Source organism: Bubalus bubalis, chromosome 22 (genome assembly GCF_019923935.1).
Source record: "Bubalus bubalis isolate 160015118507 breed Murrah chromosome 22, NDDB_SH_1, whole genome shotgun sequence".
NCBI classification, from domain to species: Eukaryota; Metazoa; Chordata; class Mammalia; order Artiodactyla; family Bovidae; genus Bubalus; species Bubalus bubalis.
The window spans coordinates 3,961,554-3,989,507 of record NC_059178.1 but is presented as its reverse complement, the minus strand read 5'-3'; the positions used below and the strand labels follow the sequence as shown (position 1 = coordinate 3,989,507).

The window sequence follows — 27,954 nt, the reverse complement described above, 5'->3', positions numbered from 1 at the left end:
CTAAACCCCATGGAAATGGTATTAAGATGTAGGACTTCATGCTTAGGTCATGAGGTTGGAGCCCTAGTGTATGAGATTTTGTGGTTCAGTTGCTCAGTAGTGTCCAACCCTTTGTGACCCCATGGACTGCAGCATGCCAGGCCTCCCTGTCCATCACCAACTCCCGGAGCTTACTCAAACTCACGTCCATCGAGTTGGTGATGCCATCCAACCATCTCATCCTCTGTCATCCCCTTCTCCTCCTGCCTTCAATCTTTCCCAGCATCAGGGTCTTTTCTAATGAGTCAGCTCTTCCCATCAGGTGGCTAAAGTATTGGAGCTTCAGCTTCAGCATCAGTCCTTCCAATGAATATTCAGGGCACTGAATATATTAGTGTATTCTCAGTGTATTAGTGTATTATGAGATTAGTGCTCTTATAAAAGAGAGCCCACTCTTTGAGCTCCCTGCCCCTTCCACCGCGTGAGGATAAAGTGAGAATGTTATAAGCCGCCCAGTCTATTGGTGTCTTATTACAACAGCCTGAATGGACGAAGTGGACTTGAAGGCTAATTACCCTCAAACATCATACCAGTATTCTCCCAGGAACTTACAAGAGGGGCTACACTTTGCCAAGGACCATGGGTTCTCGACCCCTAGTAATTCATTTTATTAACATGTTTTCATACATGAAGTTTTTTCTTATATATCACATTCAGGAACTCTGCTCAGAGAACAGGTTAGCCCCTAACTTTTGCGTCTTAGTTCCCTTTTCCTCTGATAGAGCAATTCTTCTTGATAAAATTGGTCTTTGGCAATTATTTTTTTCTGTACCATTCATTGAAAAACCAGTATTTGGGGGTTCACTGGCATTCCATTAGTTAGGATTTCCTGCTTTCACTGCCGTGGGCCGGGGTTCAGTCCCTGTTGGGGAAGATCCTGCAAGACGTATGGCATAGCCAAAAAAAAAAAAAACAAAAACTAGAATTTTGTTTTGAGTTTGGTTTGGTTAAACAGTTCTAAGTGCTTCAGAGGTAAATGTTCTAAATCTTCTGGGTCATTTCCTTTGAAAGAGAGCAAATGTTAGGCAAAAAAAAAAAAAAAAAAAAAAAATCCATGTATACAGTTGTTCCTGGATGTCTGCCAAGGATTCTAGAACCTGCCGCGAACACAGCATTCGAGGATGCTTAGGTCTCTTGTATAACCCCGCACAGGACAGTCATCCCTCCATATGTCTGGGTCCCGGGTCTGTGGATATGAGGGTTGACTGTAGCCTGGAGGACTGTGGCAGAGAAAGACAGCAGAGTTTGTTGGAAGCTAGGGTGAGGGAGTGAGGTGAGTGTCTGAGGGACAGGAAAGAAAAAGCAGGGAAGGTGGGGAGAGGGGCCAGAGAGGAGAGGAGGATGAGAGAGACACGCACACGGGCTGATTTAAGGTCTCCGTGCTGTTTGCCCACTCTCACGGTCCGGTGCTGTTACCAAGGTCAGCCAAGAGGAGCTGACACCGAATACTGGACCAGGGCTGGCCGTTCCAGGTGCTCCCCATGGCCCCCCACCGGCCTCTAAGCTGCCCCTCTCCCCAGCCTCCCACCTCCACCCAAATCCATTCTTCCCACCCTTCTGGAAGGGTGATCTGCGGTGCAAACGCCGGCCAGGTCTCCTCTCCGCCTCCTCTCTCGTCTCCTCCCCCATCCCTGCCCTTCGGCTTCGTGCAAGCATCCATGAGAAGCATCAATGGCATCCTGGAGACAGAGGTGGTGTGATCTCTGACGGCCCTTAGCCTGCAGTCTGGGCTCCGGGGGGCACCCTGACCTTCCACGTCTTTCTCTGAAGGGACCCGGAGTCCTGCTTAATGGTTGGACAGAGTCAGGACCTTGTCCTGTCTGCAGAAAGTCGGAGATGAAACACCGTTTGCTTTTGTTTCTTCCTGGCCGTCCTACAGACCGTTAAGCAGACGCGTGTTCTGCCTCATTCACGGCTGAAAAGCTCAGGCTTCGTCAGATTCACAACTAAAAGGACAGCGTGATTCCTGCTGCCAGGGGCGCTACCGGAACGTTTAGAGCAACCGAGGTGTCCTCTACGTGTTGGCTGCGAGTTTCCTCACGGTTTTCTTAACCGTTCACTACGCTAATGTCGATGCTGTTGGAAGCGCCGCGCAGGAGAGCGGTCGCTTCCGCCTTGACTGGGCCTCCTCGGTGCCCGCCCGCCTCACATCACAGCGCACTTCTGCTCCGCCGTCTGCTTGATTTCCGAGAAGGTGGCCTGGGCTTTCTCTTTGATGGCGTCCAAGTCCATGTTCTGAAGGTTCTGTAGCTGCCTAAGGATAGAATCCTTGTCTTCTTCCTCTTCTTGATCTTCATCTACCATTTTCCGGAGGTCTTCGGGCAAATCCACATCGTCTCCAGCCATCTGGATCTGGTTCTCATCCATCTCACTCTGTGCAGAAAAACAAACACGGAGATAGAGGAAAAACCCTTCTAAAACCAACCAACCAACCGACCCTGGCCGCAGCAGGGAGCTGGAGGTCTGCTGAGAAGGGATGCTGGGAACGACACACTTGGCCATCTCGCAGCAGGACCTGGGTCTGGTACCAGCTGCGGAGGCCGGACGTCCCAGCTGAGATGCTCCATCTCTCTGCACTTGGCTCTCAGAAGCTTCTAGCACTGTGGTTCTCAAAGTGTGAGGAGCTTCTTTGGAGGTCCAGGGGTTAAGAATTGGCCTGCCAATGCAGGGCACTCTGGTCTGGGAAGAGCCCACGCGTGTGTCCTGACTACCAACCCCATTCTGTAGAGCCCACAACAAGACATGGCCCCGCAGTGAGAAGCCATCACACCACAAGGAAGAGGGGCCCCACTCGCCACAACTAGAGGAAACCCACACACAGATGGGGAGGCCAAGCACAGCCAAAATTAGCTAATTAATTAAAAACATGAAAGCGTGGTCCCTGTACCAGGCAGTATTGGCATCATTTGGGAATGTGTTAGAAGCACAAGTTCTCAAATTACCCCAGACCTACTGGATCAGAAACTCCAGGCTGGGGTCCAGCAATCTGCATTTTCAGACTCCCTGTCTGTCCTGCTGATACCCGAAAAGCTTGACCAACTCTGCCTTAGGGCTGCTCTGCATGCTTTGTTTTCCATCAGCCCCAGACTGTGACTCAGTGGCCCAAGCTGAGCCCACTCTGGGGTAGGAGGCTGTTGGGCTCATAGGGCCAGACCAGGCTCTCTCCATCCAGCCATCACTCTTTAGGGGCAACTCCTGGTTAACCATCACCCCTTCCCTCCCTTCTACCAGATACAGAAGCGGCTCAAATTCAGCTTTACATCCTTGACGCTTTACATCCTAGAAACAAGTCTGGCACACACCACCTGTTTATTGAGTGAATCGTTCACACCAGGACTCCAACGCAGCACCCCCGGGCTAGCCTTGTTCACTGCAACGGCCTTACAATTTTCTCCCGTGGTCCTAGGCATGGCTATTCTGAGCCTCTTAGTTCCTGCTGCCTGGTCTCTGAATTTGTCTTTACTCTTAGGCTGCTGAGCCCTTTGTTCTATAACAAAGAAGAATCTACAGAACATATTTTTCTGCGAAAGGCAAGGGTCCTTTCTTTTCTTAGATGGCTGCTCTCAGATATAATTTTCTGAGATCAGGTTGTAACATGGGGCAAACTGGGCTTTGGGGGACAGCCCCAAAAGGGGCTTCCTTGGTGGCTCAGACGATAAAGAATCCACCTGCCAATGCAGGAGACCCAGGTTTGATCGCCGGGTCGGGAAGATGCCCTGGAGAAGGAAATGGCAACCCTCTCCAGTATTCTTGTGTGGAGAATTCCATGGACAGAGGAGCCTGGTGGGCTACAGTCCATGGGTCACAAAGAGATGGACACGACTGAGCGACTAACAGAGACACACACATGGTCATGGAGCTTGGAGGCTCATCTTCTAACACGGAACGTCTGGGTTACCTGCCCCGCCCTCCCCAGAGCTCCTGCTCCATGTTTACTCCTGTGCTTTCTCCCCGCTCCTTGGAATGCAGACTTCTGATGCCAAGGGGAAAGAGGCTTTCGGGGGGCACATCCCTTGCCCTGACTCTCCCTGGACAGCCTGGGAGGACGGCTCTCAGTGTCGGCTTCCCAGGTGACAGAAGCTTCCCGTGCACTTGGCCAGGCCTTGGCCCCTCAAAGCGCTTAACAGATCAATTAGTTCCTCGTCAAACTGGTGTGGGGATTAATTAGTTAGTTAATCCCCAGGGGCTCCCGGCCAAGCCTCCGTTTCTATTTATTTTGTATTCACCTGCCCTCGAGGGTGCCTCCCTTGTGGACGGTCCTCTGGGCATTTTTTGCAGGAAGGGGGGGAAAAGCAGGGGGCAGCCTGAATTCTCAGCTTACCTAAATGCCATGCCGGGCCCCTGCCCACTTGAAATAAAACATAGAATCTGTAAAGGCATTCCTGGGAATTTCAGCATCTACACCCCTCCAGGTGGTAAGAAGTTCTCTGCGCTTGTCACCAGGTTGGAACCTGGACAGGCTGGGGGAATAGGCGGCTGGCGGGGCCAGGGGGCCAGTCCACTGGTGCCCTGAGCGGCCCGATGCCCTCAGGAGGGTGCTCCCCAACCCCTGTTCTCCAGCCTGCTCAGAGTGCAGCTGCAGACCAACTCGGGTTTATTTTCACCTCCTTCCCCTGGCCCTTGTGGCTCAGCTGGTAAAGAATCAGCCTGCAATGAGGGAGGCCTGGGTTCCATCCCTGGGTTGGGACGATCCCCTGGAGAAGGGAAAGGCTCCCCACTCCAGTCTTCTGGGCTGGAGAATTCCATGGACTGTATAGTCCATGGGGTCGAAAAGAGTCAGACATGACTGAGTGACTTTCACTTTCACTTTCCCTGACCCAGGGAAGGAAGAGCCAAGAGGGTCCACTGTGCCCCCCGACTCACAGAGGGGATCTGGGTCGCCACAACATCTACCCTAGCAGTTCTCAAAGTGGGCTCCCGAGGCTGGCCGCAGTGGCATCCCCCAGAACCTTGTTAGACACAAGGGTTCTTGGCCCTCTCCCTGACCTGCTGATTCAGAAGCCGTGGGGCCTGGCTGAGCCGTCTGTGGTTTAGCGAGCCCTCCTGGTGATTCTGCTGCTTGTCAAAGTTTAAGAAGCCCCACCCTACCTCTCTTGAAGACAGGGGGCTGTAACTCACTCATCTCTAAGTCTCGGAACCCAGCAAGTATCTGGCATGTCGTCACAGACAAGACTCCAGGAGCCTGTTGTCAGAGACGACGATTGAACGTGCAGGCCCTCTTGACTGTAAACAAGCTCTGTTTCGTAGCTACTGATGTGTTTACATTCCCACTCCCATAGGGGCTGCCTAGAGGTCAACGGTTGGCTTGAAGATCAGACACCTGAGTGTGAAGGTTACCTCCACCACATACAGGCTGTGTGACCTTGGGCACCTAATACCCCTTCTCTGAACTTATTTCCTTATTTATAAATTGGGTTTATGTTATTTGCCTCCTTGCTAGCTCAGATGGTAAAGAATCTGCCTGCAGTGCAGGAGACCAGGGTTTGATCCCTGGATCGGGAAAATGCCCTGGAGAAGGGAATGGCAACCCAGCTCCACTGTTCTTGCCTGGAGAATCCCATGCATGGGGGAACTGGGTGGGCTACAATCCATTGGGTCGAAAAGAGCCACTCACGACTGGGTGATGAACTGACATAACTTTCATAATTCTATAGAAGATAAATTAAATGATGACTGAATAATTTGGAATGTATTAAGCAGTTAAAAATGGCTATTCCTAAATGTAATGACCCTCAGAGGTAAAGCCGGGGGTGGGGGAGCTGAATTGCCCTGAAAGGCCTTGGCCCTGCACACGGTGCTCATCCCATCAGAAGGAGGCCTCACTCTCCTGCCCCTCACCTCTGGCCTGGGAGTGCCCCTACCTACCTTCACTCCAGAGCCTCAGCTTTCCTAGCAAACTGGGCCTGTTCATTTCCCTTTCAGCACTAGACACAATTCTGGGAGAAAATGACCCAGAGCGCCCAGCTCCCCTCACCTCTTGTCAGGCCCAACCTAATGCACGTGGGGCACAGAGGGTGAAGACTGACCGAGGTGCCCGGCTTGTGACCTGCACTTCTGTCTGCCCCCCAACCCCTGTTCCCACCCATCCACGGGAGCCTCATGTATATGGTTCCCAGCCTGGGGCTTCCCAGATACTGGTAAAGAGCCTGCCTACTGACGCGAGAGACACGGTTCATCCCTGGGTCAGGAAGATCCCCCCCAGAGGAGGAAGTGGCACCTGCCCAGGCCACACGCATGCTCAGTGGGGAAGAATCCACCTGCCAGTGCAGTAAGAGACACAGGAGACCTGGGTTCAATCCCTGGGTTGGGAAGTTTCCCTGGGGAAAGAAACGGCAACCACTCCAGTACTCTTGCCTGGAGAATCCCATGGAGAGAGGAGCCTGGTGGGCTACAGTCCACGGGGTCACGAAGAGTCAGACACGACTTAGCAACTAAACCACCACCACCACAGGTATTCTTGCTTGGAAAATTCCATGAACAGAGGAGCCTGGAGGGTTACACTGGGGCTACAGTCCATGGAGTCGCAAAGAGTTGGACCCGACTGAGAGACTGAGCGTGCGCTCACCCACATGGGACTCATACACGACCCTGGGATTGCCTCCCCTTGCACGACAAACTGCCCTGCTGAGAGGGACTCCTCTGCAATCCAAGCAGTGGGTGTCTTGTCCTGACTTTGCTGCTCCAGGTTGGGAACGCCAGGAATATTTTGACAGAATGCATGCATCGAGGAAAGGCGTCCATGCTTCACGACACACCATGAGCCCAAGTGCGGGTACAGCTGACACGAACCAGCCCCAGGACAGGAGCGGGAGTCTGATGCTGAGAACCCCTGGCAGGTGAACGAACGAGTGAATGAATGAATGAGAAGGGTGCCACGTGAGCTAGCATATACAGAGGAACGCACAGGCTGCCTTCATTCCTCAGGGTCCTGTTTCAGAAGTCGTCTCGTTTCTAGAAATCTCATCAATATGGGATATTGTTTAATGCAGTTAAGAACTAATTATTTTTAGGCTGGCTGACCACAATCAGTCGTAATCTCTTGCCTTTTAACCAGATTTATAATCTTAATTGCCAGGGCTGAATGCCCCATTATTTAAATAGCACCGCCTCCTGCCCTTGTTACTCCTCTGACTGGTTCTGACCTTTCGCTGAAGGGTAAGCATGATCCTGGATTCAGACTTCCTTCTTCCTCATCTTGGTGAACTGGTCCTCATCTGGTATCAAAATGGAAATACGATGATCAACTATTTCACATGGTTATATCGCCAAAAAGTTGAGTCCAGCCAGTCAAGCCTGATGTGCAGGCACGCACCAGAATGATATAGATGTGACTATGAGCAAACTCCAGGAGATGTGAAGGACAGGGGAGTCTGGTGTGCTGCAGTCCACGGGGTCGCGAAGAGTCGGACATGACTGAGCAATCCAACAACATCAACAATAAGATCTGATTTTGGAGTTCACCAGTGGCTCAGTGGTAAAGAATCTACCTGCCAAGCAAGAGGCACAGCTTTGATCCCTGGGTCGAGAAGATCCCTTGGAGGAGGAAATGGCAACACACTCCAGTATTCTTGTCCGGGAAAATCCCACGGACAGAGGAGCCAGGTGGGCTACAGCCCATGGGGTCGCAAAAGAGCTGGACACGGCTGAGCATGCACATAGGCACAATCTGTGGCAGGGATCCAGGCAACAGAATTTTTAAAAAGCTTTCCTGGGACTTCCCTGGCGGTCCAGTGGTTAAGAGCTCACCTTCCAATGCACGGAATGCCAGTTCGACCCCTGGTTGGGGAATTAAGATTCTCCATGCCTCACCACCAAAACAGAAAACAGAAACAATGTTGTAACAAATTCAATAAAGACTTTAAAAGATGGTCCACCTCAAAAAAAAAAAAAAAGTGTGTGTGTTTTTAAAACTTTTTAAAAATTAGAAGCTTTCTGGGTGATTCTAATGCGTGAGAGGTTGAGACCCTGTCAGGGCTTGCTAGCATCAGCTTCTGCTACACCGCATGGTCTTTCCCTCTTTAGCTCCTGAAGGAGTGAGGCAGAGGCTGTGACTCTGAAAAGTGCTGCCAGTTTCTGATGCTGACTGAGCGAGTGCACACAGGGGCTTCGCGAGGTGCGAGACTTCCCCCACTGTGTGCATCTCACGCTGCTCTCCTGCGTGCAGACTTTCCAGGGGGGCCCGAGACGTTCCTAGAGGAACTTATCCAAGCCTCTCCTCTACAGATGTGGAAACCGAGGTCCTGGGAGGTGAAGAGGCTTGCGCGATGTCCTTCTGCTTGTTAGGGAAGGAGAGCCCAGCCCTACTGCTGGGTCCGGTAGGAAAACCCGGCTGGTGAGTCAGATCGCCTTGGGGTCTTGCCATTTACCGGCTGTGTGACCTCGGGAATCCCAGCACCCTCTCTGAGCTGCTGTTCTTATCCAAGCAGGGGAAATGAGGCCTCCCTCCCTTCCAGGGTGGCCGTGAGGGATAAGTGAGAAGGTGGCACATGCAAAGCCGATGGCCGATTCCCCCCTTCCCAGGTCCCTGAGGACCTTCCCAGGGCAGGAGCAGAAGCAGCAAACAGAACCGGGGCAGCAGAGGAGGAGCGGGAAGGGACGGCCCCTAGCGGGCCCCGGAGGGCCTCCGAGCTGCCGCCAGAAAGAGCTGCTCGAAGCGCGTGTTTCAGTGCCTGGGACCCTGCAGGGCAGCCCGAAGGGCGCCTGGTCTGAAGAAGGCAGGCAGAGAGAGAGTCACAGAATCGTCTCTGCCTTTAAGAGGCAGCTTGCGCTCTCAATGTAGAATGTTGAAAGAAGCCTTCCTGCTAGATTTTCTTCTGTCTTCATCTTTGTTCAGAGTGAGCGATGCCCTTAATACTGCAGACAAACACCAGGTGTAACGAAAGCTCCGCTCCGCGGGGGGCCCGACATTATTTTTCAATGACTAACCTAGATTGACAATTCTGTTAATAGGATTAGCGCTCATTGTGGAGCTGTTTTCTCTTATTAATTTGGCTTGACTTACATATACATTTTGAATTGGCTAGGAAAGGGGGGGCACCTTTGTTTTTAGGGGAAAAAAAACCTCGTGGCTTTATTTATGACTTCCTCTGCCTGAGAAAATATGACATCCTAATTATGAGCTAAAGTAATCTTTGTATTTTATAAGGAATCATAATGTCTTGTTCTTTTCATGAAAACTGATCGTAATTTAACTCTTGTGGCAGATGGATCCCTTCTGCTGATTTTGATACTTCGTTCTTTGGGTGTGCTTTTGTTTTTTTTTTTTTCCCCGACTAACATTGATCATTCAGCAAGACTTTTGTGTGGGGGGGTGTTTATGTGTGTGTCTACGTATATCTGTGTGATAGGTGCATGTGTCTGTGTGCATGTGTGTGTGGTATGTGCACATGTATGTGTGTCTCTCTGTGTGCAGTACAAGTGTATGTATGTATGTGTGTCTCTGTGTAGTGTGTGCATATGTATGTGTGTGTCTCTGTGTGTAGTGTGTGCACGTGTGTGCATGTGTGTCTCTGTGTGTAGTATGTGCATATGTGTGTGTGTCTCTGTGTGTGCAGTAGGTGCGTGTGTGTGTGTGTATGTCTCTGTGTAGTATGTGCATATGTATGCACTTGTGTGTGTGTATGTCTCTGTGTAGTATGTGCATATGTATGCGTGTGTGTGTATGTCTCTGTGTAGTATGTGCATATGTATGTACGTCTGTGTGTGTGCAGTAGGTGCGTGTGTGTGTGTGTGTATGTCTCTGTGTAGTATGTGCATATGTATGTGTGTGCATGTGTGTCTCTCTGTGTAGTATGTGTGTCTCTGTGTGTGCAGTAGATGCGTGTGTGTGTGTGTGTGTATGTCTCTGTGTAGTACGTGCATATGTGTGTGTGTATGTCTCTGTGTAGTATGTGCATATGTGTGTGTGTGTATGTCTGTGTAGTATATGCATATGTGTGTGCGTGTGTGTGTGCACGTGTGTGTCTGTGTGCAGCCTCTCCATGTCAGACACCGTGCAAGGCCCTGATGACAAAGACAGAAACCTCAGCCGCTTTGTTAAGAAGCACACAGTCCAGCAGGTGAGAGGATTCAGAGTAGAAAGATGGCAGGCGAGACATGCACTCAGGCGCTATGGGAGCACAGGGGACCGGGAGAGGGGGGAGGTCATGGAAGGTTCTGGAAGAAGCAGCAGTAGAGCAACGTCTTCCAGGAAGGAAAGGGGTCACAGGGAGCAGGGTGTAGGGGACGTGAGGTGGGAGGAGGAGCTAGTCCAGGTGAGGGGCCCCAAGAGGTGAGGCTGGGCAGCTGGGAAGAACTCAAGGTGTGCAGGCCAGGAGGCTGGACTCTACTCTAAAAAATCATGGTAAGCCTTTTTTTTTTTTAAAAGGGGAAGAACAGAATCTGTTTGCATCTTGGAAACCTCACTCTGCAATTTTGAGGGGAGCAAGACACAATCTAAAAACTACTTAAGAGGTATTGTAAATGGCAACCCACTCCAGTGTTCTTGCCTAGAGAATCCCATGGACAGAGGAGCCTGGTGGGCTACAGTCCATGGGCTCGCAAAGAGTTGGACACGACTGAAGAGACTTAATGCATACACAAGAGGTATTGTAGTCAAGTTGCTGAGAAGTGCTGAGCCATGCACTTGGGGAGGAGTTGAGAATGATTAGGAGGTGGAATGCGGAGAAGGCAATGGCACCCCACTCCAGTGTTCTTGCCTGGAAAATCCCATGGACGGAGGAGCCTGGTGGGCTGCAGTCCATGGGGTCACACAGAGTCGGACACGACTGAAGCGACTTAGCAGCAGCAGCAGCAGCAGCAGGGGGTGGAACGGCTGTCGCCTGCTGATCGCTCTGTGCGGGGCTGGAGGAGGAGGGACCTGGAGGGTGAGCCTGGGGGCGGTGTGGGTTGGGAGCCCTGGTGGAGGTGGATCCTGCAGGAGCAGGGCTGGGAGGGGCCAGTGTCTTTCTGGGTCTGAGCTGGAGGTGCCCAAGGAGAGGTGGATGCGATGGTGACCTTTAGGGAGAAGGTGTAGGAAGGAGGTAGAGGCTGGAGGGTCAGCAGCACACATCTAGGTAGCAGCTGAAGGCCACGGGAGATGCTGCCATTTGGGGAGAGTGTGACAGCGTGAGGGACAAAGAGAAGACGGTGGGGGGAGCACCCGGGGATATTCAGAAACCTGGGGGCAGACTGGGGAGGTAGCCCTGGAAAGAGAGGAGAGACAGGTTATGGACCAGAATGAGGAGGGTGGTGCTGAGAGGCTGAGAGAGAGAGGGCTTCAGGGAGGAAGCGCTGAGCGAGATGGGGTGAGGAAGGCTTTGCCCTGGGAAGGACTGCTCCAGGAAGAGGGCCTGGACGGAACAGCAGGACCGTCTACTGCAGCGAGACCGACCTCAGGGCATCTTCAGGAGGAAGGCTCTGCCCTGGGAAGGACCGCTCCAGGAAGGGGGCCCGGACGGAACAGCAGGACCGTCTACTGCAGCGAGACTGACCTCAGAGCATCTTCAGGAGGAAGGCTTCGGCAGAGCAGCGGGAACCGCTCATTTAGGAAGATGCCTAGAAAGCCACGTTCACTCAAAGTGCTGTTTGCTTTAGTTGGAGAGACTTGACCTCCTTTACAATGGAGAGGCCAGTGGGGAGAAAGCACTGAAGACCCAGGCAGGACACTGGGTGGAACAGGACCCAAGTCTAATATGAGGTTGTGGGTTACTTCAGGCCGCTGAAGTCCCCTAACGACCTGGCATTTGAAAAGCAGAGGAAACCAACGAACGCATGGACATGAACGTTCTGTGATGACCTGGAGTAGGGGGATAAGATGGGGGTGGTGGGGAGGCTTTCGAGGGTGGGGACACAGCGAATATACTCTTCTACATACATGTCTGGTTATTGCGATTTGATGACCGCGCTCATTTGACTCCTGCGATGACCGCAATAGACAGGGGTCATCAGAAGATGAGGGTCTGACCAACGAGGCTGTGCTGACGATGAGCAGAAAACCCGGAGGGGAGGCGTGTGCGGTTTGGCGGGCGTCAGGACTCCACTGCTCCTCTCAGAGACCGAATTTCCCTTCCCTCGGTCAGCAGTCGACTAGAACTCTTTTTTGCAGCAAACACTGGCCAAATGATTTCTTTCAAAAATACAGTTCTAATTCCAGAATGTGACGGAGTTATCCTCATCAGACCCGACAGCTCCTGGGAAGACATTTCCCTCAAATCTGCTCTCGTTGGGCCTGGGCGAGGGTTCGGGCCCAGGACGGCCTCCTGCTGGTTATGTAACCGCTGGGAGTGACCCCGGGGAACCGTGAATGAGGCCCCCAGGGGTCCCCCCTCGTTAGCGGGGAGGACCCGGTGAGCATGTCCAACCCCCTGTGGGCTGTTAATACTGTTAGTCCGGCTGTTTACCCAACATGGATTTTATGAGACGGCCCTGGACTGAGGGTTCTGCAAACCGCGAGGGGAGGGAAGGTTGTGCTCAGGAGCCGGGTAAGGCCCTGGTGAGCCGCACTCTCTGGCCAGCACTGTTTAGACGTGTTAGGCTGCTGTGTTCCGGTCTCAGGTTCTCATTAGCGCAGTAATCAGGATGGCAAGCCCCATGAAGGGCTGTGGGCAACGACTCGAGAACCTGTTGTTCTGTCCCGGCACTGGCCCAGGCCTCCCTTAGCGGGTCTGGGCTGCCGCGAGGGCCCAGTCCTGACATGCCGGCCCCTCATCCCTTCCCCTCCGGTTCACCATACACAGCACCAAGGCCATCGCCTTTCCCCACTTCAGTGACACCCACGGGCACTGCCTGGCTTTCCAGGGCTCCTTATGGGAACATCTAGGAGAGGAAAACCCACCACCTATATTCCTGTGTGGTTCTCAGAAGGTTCTTTCTAAAGGGTCCGCTATGCAGATTCTTCTGAATAATCAGAGGAAGCCCTATGAGCTAACCTATGGATGGTTCCATACGAGCCTGCAGCCCCCCTCAAGAGGCTGACTTGATGCAAAGACTTTTAAGGCCTGGGAAATGACTCTCCCCCATGGCCATCGTTTCCTCAAAGTCGTCTCCTCTCGCAGCTGAAAATTCCAATTCCTTCAACGCTTCCTCAATGACAGCCAGCCGTTTCAAGATTTCTCGGCCAGCATCCCGGTGGCTGCGGAGACAGCGGCTCAGCTCCCTACCATGCCCACCCACGGCCCTCGAAGGTGTGGCCCCTTCCTGCCCCCCACCCAGCGACCCAGCAGGGCCCAGCGTCCTTCCCATGCCTGCCAGCACAGCGGCCACTGCAGAGCAGCGTGTGCTGTGCGATCCTTAATATCAACAGAGTGCACTGCAAAAAACAAGCCCCCCTCTGGAAGTTGCTCCTGGCCACCCGCACTGACCCTCCTAGAGCACGCAGTCCCCAGGGAAGAACTGAGACTCACCGAGGGGCTATTCTGCTGGGGTGGCCTGGGGGCATCGCTCTGCGGCTGCGGCTGGGGACCCCGGGAGCCCGGAAGGACCCAGGTTCCTGCCCCCCGCGCCAGCGTCGGCAGCCTGTGACGGCCTCTCAAGGAGGAGGGGGCATGGCGGGCTGCCCTCCAAGCCCAAGGCCTGCGTGGAGGCAGGGGTGTCACTCATGGCTAGGGAGACCTGGACTGAACGGAATACGACCCGGCCGATCTTTGATGGCATTCTTCCTATTAATTACTGCTTTCAAAATGTATTTATTTTGTTTGTTTATTTTGGGCTGTGTTAGGTCTTCGATGCTTCGCAAGGATGTTCTCTAGCTACGGCAACAGGGGCTGCTCTTTGCTGCCGTGGGCGGGCTTCTCCTTGCTGTGCCTTCTCTCGTTGAGTCCACAGCATGTGGGATCTTCTCCGCTCTGTGCACCGGCAGGCAGATTCTTATCCACTGCCCTACCAGGGAAGTCCTAATTACCATTTTTATGAACAGTGCACCTGAGGTTAGATAGAATTTCCAGGTGCTGACCAAAAGAGCAGGCCGTTGTGTTATTGGGGCAAATTCTTGAAGCATCAGGTGTAGAATCCATTTTGACACCATCCAGCCATGGGCTTTCCTAGTAGCTCAGAAGGAAAGCATCTGCCTGCAATGCAGGAGACCTGGGTTCGATCCCTGGGTCGGGAAGATCCCCTGGAAAAGGAAATGGCAACGCACTCCAGTGTTCTTGCCTGGAGAATCATGGACAGAGGAGCCTGGCAGGCTATAGTTGGACATGGCTGAGCGACTAACACACACACAAAGCTGTGACATATGGGCGCCCTTAGGGAGACCCCACCTGGAAGTAAAGTCCACGGCGCAGGGTGACGTGGGAGCGCTTTCAGGAGACACTGTCGCTGTTTACTCGGGTTGTACCGGAGTTTTGCCTGTGCTCACGGTCTCCCGTCAAGCATCAGCTGACAGAGCAGCAGGGAAAGCGACGGGCCCGCATCTCTGGAGGACAGATTCTGAGATGCTTCGCTGAAATAGGAGCAGGCCACACTGTCCCAGAAGGGGCAGGGCAGTTTTAAATCACGTGGAACTCCAGACAGCTCTAAAACTTTCAGAACGCCTCAAATGCGAAGAGTGGAAAGAGCAGAGACCTTGAGACCAGGTGGAGCTGTGTTCAAATCCCTTTGTGGGTAGGATGCTCTTTTTCAGGGCTGAGAGGCCCGAGATCCAATCCTGGTTCTGTCACTCCACAGCTGTGGGGTTTTGCAAAGCCGCTGAGCCCCCCCACCCCACCCCCACCTTGGCTGCAGTCTTCTCACATCTGAAGTGAGGCCATGGCTTGGACTCTTAGACAAACTCGAAGGTCTCTTTCAGGGTCTATGAAAAAATCAGGAGGGGGTCTCATATCTGTTGTGCATTTGAACCAGCTATAGAAAAATGGGTTCACGGGCATTAGTAACCCAGGCAACTAAGTTACGGGCTCCGCTGTTCATAGTGTATCGACTGCTTGTGGTCCTGCCTCCTCTCGGTGGCTTCGGGGAGCAATAGTTAGATGTGGTGCTAGCGTTAACAAACCTGTTTGCCAGTGGAGAAGACATAAGCTTCGTAGGTTCAATACCTGGGTCAGGAAGATCCTCTGGAGGAGGGCATGGCAACCCACTCCAGTATTCTTGCCTGGAGAATGGACAGAGGAGCCTGGTGGGCTACAGGGTGGCAAAGAGTTGGACATGACTGAAGCGACTTGGCAGGCAGGCAGCCTATGCTGAATAAAGTCACTGTCACTCCAGGGAGGATACGGATCTATATATTACGTGGCTCTAATTCTCCCCTTTTTCCATAGTTTCTGTTGGAAAGGCTCTTGTGCCAAAGAAACAAACCAAGCTTAGAGATCTAGGAATTATTTTTTTCTCTGAAGAGCATCAAACCCATTTTGCAAAGGAGGTTGTCCACCCCTGAGGATTTGGGTGAGCAAGACCACCAGCTCACCATTAAAAAAATAATCAAAGGGCAGATATTTTCAGTTTAAGTGAAAGAAAGTGAAGTTGCTCAGTCGTGACTCTTTGCAACCCCACGGACTGTAGCCTGCCAGGCTCCTCCATCCATGGGATTTTCCAGGCAAGAACACGGGAGTGGGTTGCCATTTCCTTCTCCAGGGGCTCTTCCTGACCCAGGGGTCGAAATTGGCTCTCCCGCACTGCAGGCAGGTTCTTTATTTACTGTCTGAGCCCCCAGGAAGCCCTACTGTTTTTGGTTTAGAGACCTGCACTTCTTGTGTTGTTGACTCACCTCAATGACTCACCCTTGTTATTATCAAGAAATAAGGCTTTTGTGTGTAGAGATAATAACAGCAGTAAGAGCGATCACCCACGGAGCTCTTTCCACTAGTCAGGCACTTGATTTGTCTGATGATTTCAGACGAAGAAAGTACGTGTCAGGAAGTACGTGTCGCTGCCCTCATGTTATAGACGAGGAAAAGGAGGCTGAGATGTATTAAGTAGCCATCTGAGATTGCTGATGTCAGAGCCAGGATTCAAACCCAGTTCTCCTTACATCCTCACCAAACCACAAAACAGTTGTCAAAAATATATCCTCAGTAACAACAAATATATATGTATATATCCTTAAAATACCCCGTCTTTCTGGAAGACACACAACCAGCTGATGGTGTGTGTGTGTGTGTCTGTGTATGTGTGTGTATGTGTGTGTATGTGTGCATGTCCCTTAATGGGACGGTAGTCACTCTCTTTCTGTTTCCTCTAAGAACACACCTTATAAGACTGTGGTGAGGACTGAATGAATTTATCTATGCAAAGAACTTAAGAGCAGGGCCTGGCACTTAGAAGAGCTCAGGAAATGTCAGCTGTGATGACGGTTATTCTCATTGTGCATATACAGATATTCTATAGTCCTTAAATATATTTACATAAACAGGTATTACTCCATTTTGTTGAGAGGAAATGGAAGTTCATAGAAGTTCATAGAGGTTAAGTGCCTGGAATCTAGTTTTTATGAACTAATTCAATGCTCTTTTCACTATATCAAATACCTCAATTATGATTAAGTGAAAGTCACTCAGTCGTGTCTGACTCTTTGCGACCCCATGGACTATACAGTCCATGGAACTATCCAGGCCAGAATACTGGAGTGGGCAGCCTTTCCCTTCTTCAGGGGATCTTCCCAACCCAGGGATTGAACCCAGGTCTCCCGCATTGCAGGCGGATGCTTTACTAGCTGAGCCACCAGTGAAGCCCCGATTATGATTAAGACATAAAATATATATGTATTTTATATATATTTATATTTTAATATATACACACACACACACACAGACTTCTGAGTGTGACCCTTGCTGATAATCCAACACTTTGTGTTTCTTATTATGTAAAAAATGACTGCATGTTTATTGTGTTAAGAGTCTCACCTTTGGGAGTCTGTACTTTTCTCTGAGGTGAACTCTGAGGCACGCCCTCTCGGCCTTTTTTTGTGTAAACGCAGCATCTCTTTCCATCCTGAAAGTGAAAGAAGGCAAGAAAGGCTAAGAGGACGTGAGGCCACTGGCTACTCCAGGCCTGCTCAGAGGAGCCAGACACGGGGCCTCACCCTCTGAGTGCCCACTGATCACGACAGAGTACAAATCCGAATTCCCAGACAGGTCGGTCCTGCCACCTCTCTCTGATGAGGCTCCGGAGAGGCAGGGGACCACCCCTGGTGCAGAGCTGACCTCGCTGTGCTCCTCTCACCCCACCTGGGAGCTCAGGTATCAGAGTCACTGTGAGCGCTTCCCAACGGGCAGCTTCCCAGCCTGTCCGCATCATGAAGAGAAGCTATGTTTTCAAAATCATTTTGTTTCTTATTTTATTATATTTTTTAGGGGCTGACACATTTAGTGCTTCTGAAATGCTAGGTGTATAAGCTGATAACAGAGGATGTTGAGAATTACTTTGGGGATGTAAGTTTTATTTATTTCTAGAATTTAAAACATTGAAATATAGTTGCTGTACAATACTATATGTCACAGATATACAATATAGCAATTTATGACTTTTATTTTATTTAAAAAAGTTTTTTTTGAGCTGTGTCACTCAGCATACGAAATCTTAGTTCCCCAACCAAGGATCGAACCTGGGCCCCTTGCACGGGAAGTTCAGAGTCCCAAGTGTTGGACTGCCAGGGAATTCTTCCTCCCTCTTTTTTCCCCACAATTTTTAAAGGTTATCTTCCATTTATAATGATCATAATTAACATATTGGCTGTGTTCCCTATTTTGCACTATATATCTTCATAGCTTATTTTAACATAATAATTTGTACTTAGCACATAAGTTTTAAATTCTACAGAACACTTATTTTTATGGAACAAAAATGTTTGGAGCAAACCCTTGGCATCTCCTTCCATTTCCTTTCCTGACACCCTTTTAGAAACCCTTACGTGGACTTTCCACATATCTCTTTAAGGCCAGGTTCGGTCTCCACCCATGCTGCCTTGATTCTGCAAGATTCTCAAAGTGAGAGATCTAATTTTGTGTTTTAAAGGATGTTCTTCTCCAGATCTCTGCTCAGTGACTGAGACTTTGAGATTCAGTCGTTATTCAATTCATTTAATTCCATCAATAAATGGGGATCAGAATTCTGAGCTACAATAATGTGGAATTGAAAAAAAAGAAAAGCACTTGAAATCCTTAACAGCTGAACAGGGACATTTAAAATATAAATGACAGGGAATCCAACTGTGAAAATTTCTCTCTGTGACCCTTCCAAAGAGACATGCTCTGGAAATGGCGCCTTAGTCCAGAGAGAAACATCCACTCCTCCCTTTCTGTTGTCAGCATCTATAAACCAGGTTGTGCAGGCTTCTTCAGTGTCTCTCAGAACCACTCCTTCCATTCTAACCATAGCAGCCTTATGAACGTCCATCACTCTGTACCGTACCTCATGCAGTGATTCGTGTCTTCATACCGTATCGTATGCAGTGATTTTTAAAATAGGTTTCTAGTCCCGAATTATCAAAAAGAGCTGGAAGTAGTGGTGTACTGGCTAGTGTATCACAACCAGCTTTCTGGGGAGAGAAGCTCTGAGGCACCCACCAGGTTCCATGGTGTCAGTACTTCCACTGAGGCGGACTTCAAACTAGTAATATCAACTTGATGTCACCGATACTGGGGAGACACTGGGGAGAGATACATGCGATTAACTTTGATGGGTCACTGCTGGTTGCCGTGGGTCAGCTCGGCACATCACTGGCTGGAAGATCCATTTTTCTCACGGCTGTTTAAATCTGGCTCCTCTCAGATGCGGCCGTCTCCTTTACTGCATACCATGGAAACAGCAAACGTGCTCTATCCATGTTTCTCTACCACTTGGGCCACTTGATTAGAGGCTGCATTGGCCATTTAAATGATCTCCCTGCTTCCATCATGGCCCTACCATTGAGAGGTGACATTTTTAACAAACGGCCTGAGCGATTCTTATGCAAGCTAAACAGAGCTGCAGCAGCCAGGACGGGGGAGCCGTTTGGAGGCAGACAGGATTTGGGGATATAATATAAAGCTATTTCCCTTCACTGTCAACCTGTCAAGCCCCAATTTAGGTACGGCCTTCCCTTCCCTGGTTGAAGGGATCACTCGCAGAAGGTCGGGTGTGGATTTTCAGAACGCTCTGTGGATGGCGTAATTGGACTTGTGATTTGCTGTTGGAAGTGGACTCCCTTGTTCTTGATGATCCAGAGAGAAGTAAACACCTTTGAGGATGTCGGTGAAGCTCCCTTGAACCACCTCCTCTCCTAGCTGCCCAAGCACATTGCTAGAGGCTGCTTTTACATATGGGCTTCCCTGGTGGCTCAGTGGTAAAGAATCCACTTGCCATTGCAGGAGACGTGGGTTTGATCCCTGGGTTGAGAAGATCCCCTGGAGAAGGCAATGGCAACCCACGCCTGTATTCTTGCCTGGAGAATCCCATGGACAGAGGAGCCTAGTGGGCTGCAGTCCATGGGGTCGCAAAGAGTTAGACGGGACTGAGCGACTCAACGACAACAGGAACCTTTATATACGTGGACCTGCCCTCTAGCTGTACAGGACTGGACCAAGCTGGGTAAGTGGAATTTCTTCTCTGAGAATTTGGGTTTGGAACGGAGCAAGTCAGAGACTCGCAGTTTGGCTGGATCTGTTAACAGTGAGTTCAGAGGACGTTGGCTGCCCATCATCACGGGTGGTTTAGGTAACACAGGAGCAGAGGGCTGACTGCCCCGAAAGGACAAAGCAGCTGCATGGAGGAGGACGGGCGGCCAGGGATCTAATGAGGGCCCATGACTCCCAGTGACGCTCTGGTCCTGGTTCGGCCCATGAGGCCTGGGGGCATGTCTGCAACAGATCTGGTGAAGCATCTTTGCAAGAAGCATGTTATTTGCTCAGTCATTTCTGACTCTTTGTGATCCTGTGGTCTGACCATGGGATTTTCCAGGCAAGAGCACTGGAGTGGGTTGCCATTCCCTTCTCAAGGGGATCTTCCCAACCCAGGGATCCAACCTGAGTCTCCTGCATTGCAGGTGGATTCTTTGCCACTGAACTACATGCTATGATATGCTAAGTCACTCAGTTGTGTCCGACTCTATGTGACCCCGTGGACTGTAGCCCATCAGGTTCCTCTGTCCATGAGATTCTCCAGGCAAGAATGCTAGAATGGGTAGCCATGCCCTCCTCCCTGAACTACATAATTTGCCTTAAAATAAATATCCTGTTTTCAGGTGGCTCCGTTGATTTCTATTTCTTAACTCCAAGTTCTGGAATCATTACACAGAAGCCTGGCTGAAGGAAGGGTTGGCTCTGAAGGTGTCACATTAAACTGCTCATCACTGGGGCCTGGCTTTGGACACTCTTTGAACTCATTTCCCTCTGCAAAAGGTCAGGCCTGGAGGAGGCATAAGAGAACCCTGGACTCAGTCTTCTCATTTAGGGAAAGAGAGCTTGCTGAAGAGCTCAGAGACCTGGGGGCATGGGCAGAAGCTGATGTCCCCCAACATCAACATTTTACTATAAAAAGATCCAAGTGTACAGAAAAGTTGAAGCAGTTTTACAGCTGCCACGCCTGTATTCACCATTTATATTCTCCTACTGGCATCTTCCTAGACGTTCTAGAAAATGTCACTTACCTAGCCCTCTCTGGCCATTTCTCTCTCCATTCATCCATCATATTTTCTGATGCATTTCAAAGTTGTTGACATCAGTACTCTCTTCCCCCAAACACTTCAACATGCATACCATAACTCCAGTTACATATCTGTTTATTTGCTGTTGTTCGGTAGCTAAGTCATGTCCAACTGCAACCCCATGGGCTGTGGCATGCCAGGCTGTCCTTCACCATCTCCCGGAGTTTGCTCAAACTCATGTCCCTTGAGTTGGTGATGTCATCCAACCATCTCATCCTCTGTCATCCCCTTCTCCTCCTGCCCTCAATCTCTCCCAGCATCAGGGTCTTTTCCAGTGAGTCGGCTGTTCATGTCAGGTGGCCAAAGTATTGGGGCTCCTTTTCTTTTGGATTAAAATGTTGCATGCTATTAAATGCACAGACCTTAAATGGACTGTGATGGTTAACTTCGTGTGTCAGCTCAACTGGGACACAGGGTGTCCTGATTAAACGTCATTTCTGAGTGTGTTTGGGAGGCTGTTTCTAGATGAGATGAGCATTGGAGTCTGTGGACAGTGGACGGAGTGAAACAGAAGGCCCTACTCGATGTGTGTGTGTGTGGGGGGTGGGGGGTGCTCGTGGAATCCATGGAGGCTTTGAATCAACAAAAAGGCCCCCTGCCTGCCTGCCTGCCTGCTGAGCTGAGACAGCGATCTCCTCTTGCTCCGAGAACCCTCCAGTTCTGAGAACCACACCGCCGACTTCCCTGGGTTGGAGATGGCGGATGGTGGGACTTCCCAGCTTCCACAGCCACGTGAACATTGGCTCCTTGTGATAAATCTCACATGTATCTGTGTGTACATACATACATTTTTTTTCTCTTCTCTTGCTTCTGTTTTTACTGTGTAAACCAAACCTCGATTGAGGTGTAAAAAACATCACTATCAGCTGAGAAAATGCCCTCATCCCGCTCTTGATCGATGCCTGCTCCCAGTCCTAGAGGCCATCCCTGTCTTTTTCCCACCATAGGTTGGGTTTGCCTGTTCTAGAACTTCATACACATGTAACCACACGCTAAGCATTCTTTTGTGTAATTCTTCTTTCACTCAGCATAAAAAAACTGGGGATTTATCCAGCTTGTTTTCCTTACCAGGGGTTTGTTCCTTTTCATTACTGACTGTATTCTACTGTATGAATAGATCTCATTTGTTTATTTATTCTATTGATGAACACTTGGATTATTTCCTAGTTTGGGCTCTCGTGAATGAAGCTACTAGGAACTTCTTTGTACAAGTCTTTTTAATATTTCTCTAGTCGCAGGGCACGTTTTTAACTTTGATAATGTCTAATTCCTCATTTCAAAATTTTATGGTCACTGATGTGAGGGTCATGTTTAAGAAATTTCTGCCTACTTCCAAGGTGCAAAGATATTCTGTTTTTTTTCCTAGAGGCTGTATAATGTTAGTTTTTATGCTTAAGCCTGTGATGCACATCCAGGTTCCAGTTACAAGTGCTGCCATAGCCATTGCTGTATCATAACCAAGGGGACATTTTCCTATAATGGAGAGAAATGGAGGGATCAACAGGTTGCTTTATTTAGAACTTTCCAAATATTCTCTTTAGGTATAGACCTCTTTCAGTACTAATGTTACCAATATGGTGGCGGGGGCGGGGCGGTGTGTGGGTGGAATCTGAACATGGAAATAAAGTAAAAACGAGTGCCGTGGAGTGCATTGCTGAGTAGTATTTGATTTATTATTAGTAAAGTCAATCCCACAACTTTCCTAAAATGATAAGGACAAGTTAAGGAGGCTCTTATTTGCTAATACTCATTCTAATTATTATATATATTATGACGTGTGTAGCTGTCTCTAGACATAACTTGTGTGAACCATTTTTGATGCCTGATTTTTTCATTGTAATAGTTGCTCCAATTTATACATTTCAAAATTTTTTTCTGTTGAAGTACAATTGATTCACAATGTGTTAGTTTTGGGTGCACAGCAAAGTGGTTCTGCTTTATATATACGTGTGTGTGTGTGTGTGTGTGTGTGTGCGCGCGCGCGCGCGCGCTCAGTTGTGTCTGACCCTTTTGCGACCCCATGAACTATAGCCCACCAGGCTCCTCTGTCCATGGAATTTTCCAGGCAAGAATACTGGGGTGGGGTGCCATCTCGTCTTCTAGGGGATCTTTCCAAGCCAGGGATCGAACCCATCTCTTGAGTTTCCTCCACTGGCAGATGGGTTCTTTACCACTGTGCCATCTGGGGAGCCCTTTATATATAATCTTTTTCAGAGTCTTTCCCCTTATAGGTTATTACAAAATACGGAGCACAGTTCCCTGATGTCTGCCTCATTGTACTGTATTCTAGGCAATAGGCTCTTGGAAACTCACAGTGGACTGGAAGTCCTGCCTCCTGCCGCGCAAGCAGGTCGCCTCACTGTCCTGCTACTGTTGCTTTAATTGGGTGATCAAACAAACGTATCACACACACACACACACACACACACACAGAGCTGAGTGGTTGGTGTAAACTGACTGATGATACCATTTGACTATTTTGGTTTCTGATCTGTCCAGATATAAAATTAAGTAAAACTATGACATTAATCAAACAGATGTCATATCTGTGACCAGATTTATTACTGGAACACATTAAGTGATATTTTAATATCAGATGTGTAGTCTCTATTTCTGACCATTTTCTTTTTATTGGTCCCCTTGAGCTGAGAACATCTGATGCTATTTTTCTGCTTCCGCTTTTTTTTTTAACACACCACAGGCAAAACTGGCCAGTATTCAAGGAATGCTGCCTTTTTTTGCGTATTATTTTAGCACCCACATTATTTTTGCAGTTGCATTAAAAAAAAAAAACAAAAAACCAGACCTTAAATTTACTGCAAAGCCAAGCACAGTACATTCAAGGTAGTTTTATAAGCCACAGTCACTTTCAGGAAAAAATACAATAGACAAGGTTCCCACTAAATGGAAGATTTCAGCTTCCTTAGGTTCCTCCAGGTCATCAACCCTTTCTCCTTTAATCATTTTAGCAATAAGACCTAAGCAATTATGTAATTATTAGCAAAACAGCCATGGTGGCAAAACAAAACAAAACAACACTTTTGTAACATATGGTTAACTTTTAACTTCAAGACTGATTGCTTCAATACTCAGTTGATTTGATTATTAAAACTCTTAAATTCTACTTAAAACTTTAAAAAATTAAATATAGACTACACTTATTTAAAGATCAGTCTTCAGTAGTTAAAAATTGGTAATATTCACATTCCATAATACCCAACTGAAATGTTACTAATGTTTTATTTTTATTACAGTTTATATATAGCCAGAACAATGTCCTTATCTTTTGGAGGTATATAGGCAAAGTATGCAGGGGTAAAGTATCAGGATGTCTGTAATTTACTTTAAAAATGGTTCTCTGTACCTATTTATCTATCAATCAATCATCTATCCTCCAACCAACTAATTATCTGTAAGCAAGCATGACGAAACGTCAACTGCCGATTTTAGGCCACAGGTATACATGGCCTTTCTTAACACTGTTCTACTCGTCTGCATCTTTTAAAGTTTTCAAAATAGGCAGTCCGCATATCTATTCAGAGTCTTTTGAGAAGCCAAGTCTTATGACATAATTGTCATGCTGTATTTTCCAGGCTTTTTTTTTCCCCCCACACATGTAAGTTCAAGAACATTGTATTCTATGCTCTTTTAGGCCCCCTTCCAGGCGCAAAGTCTGAATTCCCGGTTTGAAAGCTTTCTGCACTCACCTAAGAGGGTGAATTTCCAGATGACTGTAAAAATATTCAGGTGCCCAATTTTGCATTTGAACAACTGAGGTCAATTAAAATGTGCCCGGATCAGAAAGTTTCAGCTGCTTTTAAGGATGACATGTAGATTTGTTTATAGCGTTTTTCATTTTCATTCACACAAGACAGAGTAGCTGCTGATGCTAGGAACTGGTTCACTTTTTAGCAGGACAGACTTCCCTGAGGTTAAGAGGAGAGGGCATAGGCAAGGCCTCTGAAAGGCGGGAGGGGGAGGGGGCGCTGGACAGCGTGGCTCAGGGAGCTGCCTTCTGCTCTAACAGGGAGCCCGAGCTGCGTGCACTCACTTTTCCTCGATGATCTGCTTCTGGTACTCCTCATACTCCTCTCGACTCATCCCTTGAGCAGCTGCGGAGTCAGACGCTCCTCCTTCTTCTTTTTTTTCTTCAGACCCACCACCGAGTCCTAAATTTTTCACCTGGTTACTTATCATAGTTTTCATAAGGAAAGCCATTGTGTCTGCCCCCGGAGAAAGAAAACCAAACACTCCGAGAAAACTCAAAAGAAAACAAACAAATCACAAAATCCCCAAGTATTTTCAGTGATAGCAACACGTTCAAAAGCAAAGGACTCTGCGCAGCCTCATCTATTCAAGGGCATAATGATAGCGAGGAGTGGTTTGTGGGCTCTAAGCTGGATTAAAGAGGTGAACTCCTTAGCACAGAGAGGCAGATGGCTCTGATTACCGAGGCATGCAATCAGATGCAACCAACTACTTTCTGAATTAGTACACTAAGCTAATTTCAGAGGGGGAAAGAAGAATCCTTCACATTATCCATCCCTCTCCCATTTCTAAGGTTTAAATTATAAGCGCAGTAGGGCTTCATCAAGGGTTGTTTCAATTAAATGAATTGGAGGTGACTGATTATATGACTGTGGTGTGGTTCCAAATTCTAGCCCATGAGGACAACATCCTGTTGAGAACTGAATCCAGTGACATGCAAAACCTAAAATGCTTTATTTAGCAAAAATAATCCTTTGATCCATCATTTTATCTCACTGGACTCTCAGGACTATGTAAGGATTTGTGTTTTGGTCTGCTTGAATCCTATGCTGTTTCAGTGGTTACTGGGTCCTGGACACAAATACCTAACCAGGGCAAGTGTGAAGGGCAAATCAGAGGGTCTTTCACTTGCACCTGGAAGATTAGCCTAGCTTGCTCCTGCACTGAAAGGTACACTTCTGCATGGAAACAATGTGCTGGACACTTGCAAAGCTCTGACCCAGAAGGTAAGAACACGGGTGAGTCAGGTCATCGGTGGGGATTGGGTATTTTCCTCTTCCTGGTAGCTCACATAGTAGAGAATTAGCCTGCATTGCAGGACACCCACTTTCCTTCTCTGGGTCAAGATCCCCTTGGAGAAGGGAATGGCTACACACTCCAGTATTCTTGCCTGAATTTCATGACAGAGGAAGCTGGTGGGCTGCACTCCATGGGGTTGCAGAGTCGGATACCACTGAGTGACTAACACTTTCACACTTTTTTCCTCTTAAACGCAGTCACTTCCTAGGTGCTCTGTTTAAACTCATTAGTGTATTTGGAGAAAACTTTCGACAGTGTTTGGTTAATAGCAGATTCTCATCGGCTGTGGTTTCCTCCAGGTCAAGGGAGGAATTTGAGCATGGCTAAGACTTTAATCTACCTTAGTATCTTTCTAATTAAAGCACTCCAAGAGCCGGTGGGGGGGAGGGGAGAGATACAGCCTATTTGTAAGCTATGCTTACTGTTTTATCCACAGGCATGAGCCCTTTCAGGAAATAGATGACTCTCCCTCAGATTGTACACAACCATATATACTGGATCTTTGCCTAAAATGCTTGTTTTATGTATTTTAAGATCTGTTTTTCATTTTACTAACCTAAAATGTTGCTAAAATGGTCTGTTTTAAAAATTAACAAACATTTAGGGTGAAATAAGAAACTTCTTGGTGTTCTTCGATTGAGAATGTGCTTTCATACTTAATTCCACTTCCACTTTTAAGATGTGTTGCTTGGGACGTAATACATTCAAGCCATGACTCCTAAATTATTATTTATAATAAACTGCTTTTCATCTCCATTGAGGAGAGTTACTAGTAAAGTATAACAGAACTTTATATAAAGGAAAAGCCATAGTCTGTTTCTGTTGTTTCTCCTTACAGCTGTTTCATGACGTTAAAAGACACTTTTTATTTCTGAAAGAAAAGGACAATCTCTAAAAGCAAAACAATAAAGATAAAAATCTATAAGTTATTCTGTTAAATTATTTGCTGTATTATAAGACGATTACAATTGCATTTTACTAGGAATTAGGAGATCTGAACAGCAAGGGTCTCGGTTCTGAACTCCAAAGCCAGTCTGTGAAGCCGCTCCTCCCCGAGCAGTGCTTTGTGTGTGTGTGTGAAGAGGGGGGGATGGTGCTGGGCATCACAGAAACTCCAGGGTGATGATCACACCAGGGTGACAAGCAAACACTCCCTGGGACTGCTTATGAAATCAGACCTTTCACTGCCTTCCCATAAGGTAATTCCATTGAAAAGAGCACCGTGTCTTTAAAACTTTTTATTCAGTTTATTCCAATGGCCTTTCCACTTGGCCACCCAGTGGAATCTTCCAGAAAGGGAAAATAAACACCCCAGGTGAAAAGGGAAAACTAGCTGTTAACCTTCCAAAGCCTCCTCATAGTTCTTGAATAAAATCCTACATCTTTACAATGGCACGTCCCCAGTGCCCAACAGTGTCTAGCTCCCACCACCCCGCCCCAGGCAGGCTCACTGCCAAGGTTTTGGTTTCCTCTGATTTCTTTCAAAGCTACGTAATTTTTTAAATTAACTTTTTAAAATTGAAGGATAACTGCTTTACAAATTGTGTTGGTTTCTGCCAAACATCAACATGAACTCAAACCTATCTAGTTTCTTTTACATTGAAAGTGAAAGTTGCTCAGTCGTGTCTGACTCTTTGCGACCCTATGGACTCCCTCCCCATGGGATTCAGGCCAGAATACTGGAGTGGGTAACCTTTCCCTTCTCCAGGGGATATTCCCAACCCAGGGATCAAACCCAGGTCTCCCACATTGCAGGTGGATTCTGTACCAGCTGAGCCACCAGGGAAGCCCTTTTCTGTGCTCATAGCAGGAGAAGGGCCATTAGCTTAGTTTCCATTTTCTGAAACCACTTATAAAGACCACCTTTTACAAGCTGCCAACCCGGAGAGAGTATTATGAGGAAAACGAAGGCCATCTTTAGGAAGTGGCAAAGCCAAGATTTTAAACCCAGATTTGTCTGACACTAAAGCTCTACTCTTTCTTTTTTCATAGCTCAGAACTGGAATTACTTGGTTAAATGTTACTTACCAAAAAGAAGAAAAGATTTTTTTTAAAAACTCCCATTAGTAATGACTAAAAGTTCTAGCTTAACCACACTTTTACCGATAATTGGTTGCTGAAGATGAAAATATCAAATGTATTGTTTTAATTATTTTGCATTTTTCATTACCAGCAAGGGTAAGCATTTATCCGTAGTAGTTTTTAATTCTCTTTTTATGCTTCCATGTATTGACTCGGCAGGTGGTGCCACCTAGGGC

General features: G+C 48.3%; 1 protein-coding gene across 1 annotated transcript; it reads right to left on the bottom strand.

Annotated features, from left to right (window-relative positions):
* Positions 1-296: 296 nt before the first annotated feature.
* CPLX4 (complexin 4) lies at positions 297-27,922 on the bottom strand. The gene is made up of 3 exons (XM_006073390.4): positions 24,681-27,922; positions 16,851-16,938; positions 297-2,412 (listed from the first exon to the last, which is right to left on the bottom strand). The coding sequence occupies exons 1-3, from the start codon at positions 24,845-24,847 to the stop codon at positions 2,185-2,187; spliced, it is 483 nt and encodes a 160-aa protein (XP_006073452.1). The 5' UTR covers positions 24,848-27,922; the 3' UTR covers positions 297-2,184.
* Between the last annotated feature and the right edge of the window lie 32 nt (positions 27,923-27,954).